An 803-nucleotide genomic window follows, 5' to 3' on the forward strand; every position below is an offset into this window, starting at 1 on the left:
TCTTATAGACCAGGCTGGTCTCGAACTCACAGAGATCCGCCTGCCTCTGCCTCCCAAGTGCTGGGATTAAAGGCGTGCGCCACCATCGCCCGTCAAGCCCACTTTTTGACAGAGATTTTTGTTGTATTCTATTCTCTGCCAAAAATGTTACCTCAGATTGGTCCTAAAGACATAATTTGGGGAACAATTAATTTCAAGACTGGCACCAACCAGTATTGCATACCAGTATTGTTGTTGATCTGTAGGACTGTTTGTAACTTACACTTCCTGTTGTGTGTGTAGGATAGTGAATGAGAGCCGGCAGGTGCTCCAGGAACCCGACTTTGCCCAATCGCTCCTGAGGGATCCAAATACTCCTATTATAAGAAAATCAAGAGGAACTTCCACTCAAGGAACATCCACACATGCTTCTTCAACTCAGCTGGCCATGGTGGATGATCAAAGAAGCAAAGCAGGGAGTGTGCACAGCAAAGTGAGCAGCTACCATGGCAGCCTCCACAGGTCACGTGATGGCAGGTAAGTTCTGGGAGCAACTTAGTTTATTATCTGTATTCAGTTAGGATCACAATAGTTCAGAGACAGTCAATTCTGAAATAGAAGTGGAACATTATTAAGCCTTTTAAAATTTTCTGGCTATAGTTGTCCCAGATTATGGGATTTAAAGCCAATCAAAGGGCTTTGGAGCAGCATGGTGTTACTGTTACACAGAGAAACCCTGTCTTGAACCCCCCCCACTAAAGGAAGGAAGGAAGGAAGGAAGGAAGGAAGGAAGGAAGGAAGGAAGGAAGGAAGGAAGGAAGGAA

General features: G+C 45.2%; 1 protein-coding gene across 2 annotated transcripts in view; it reads left to right on the forward strand.

Annotated features, from left to right (window-relative positions):
• Positions 1-803, forward strand: part of Fzd3 (frizzled class receptor 3) — a 65,382-nt gene that overhangs the window by 52,800 nt on the left and 11,779 nt on the right. For both annotated transcript variants that reach the window (XM_013349270.2, XM_013349269.2), the window contains exon 6: positions 283-516. In XM_013349270.2, the coding sequence (XP_013204724.1) occupies positions 283-516 (234 nt within the window). The remainder of the gene's footprint in view (positions 1-282; positions 517-803) is intronic.

This window comes from Microtus ochrogaster, chromosome 17 (assembly GCF_000317375.1).
Source record: "Microtus ochrogaster isolate Prairie Vole_2 chromosome 17, MicOch1.0, whole genome shotgun sequence".
Lineage (NCBI taxonomy): Eukaryota > Metazoa > Chordata > Mammalia > Rodentia > Cricetidae > Microtus > Microtus ochrogaster.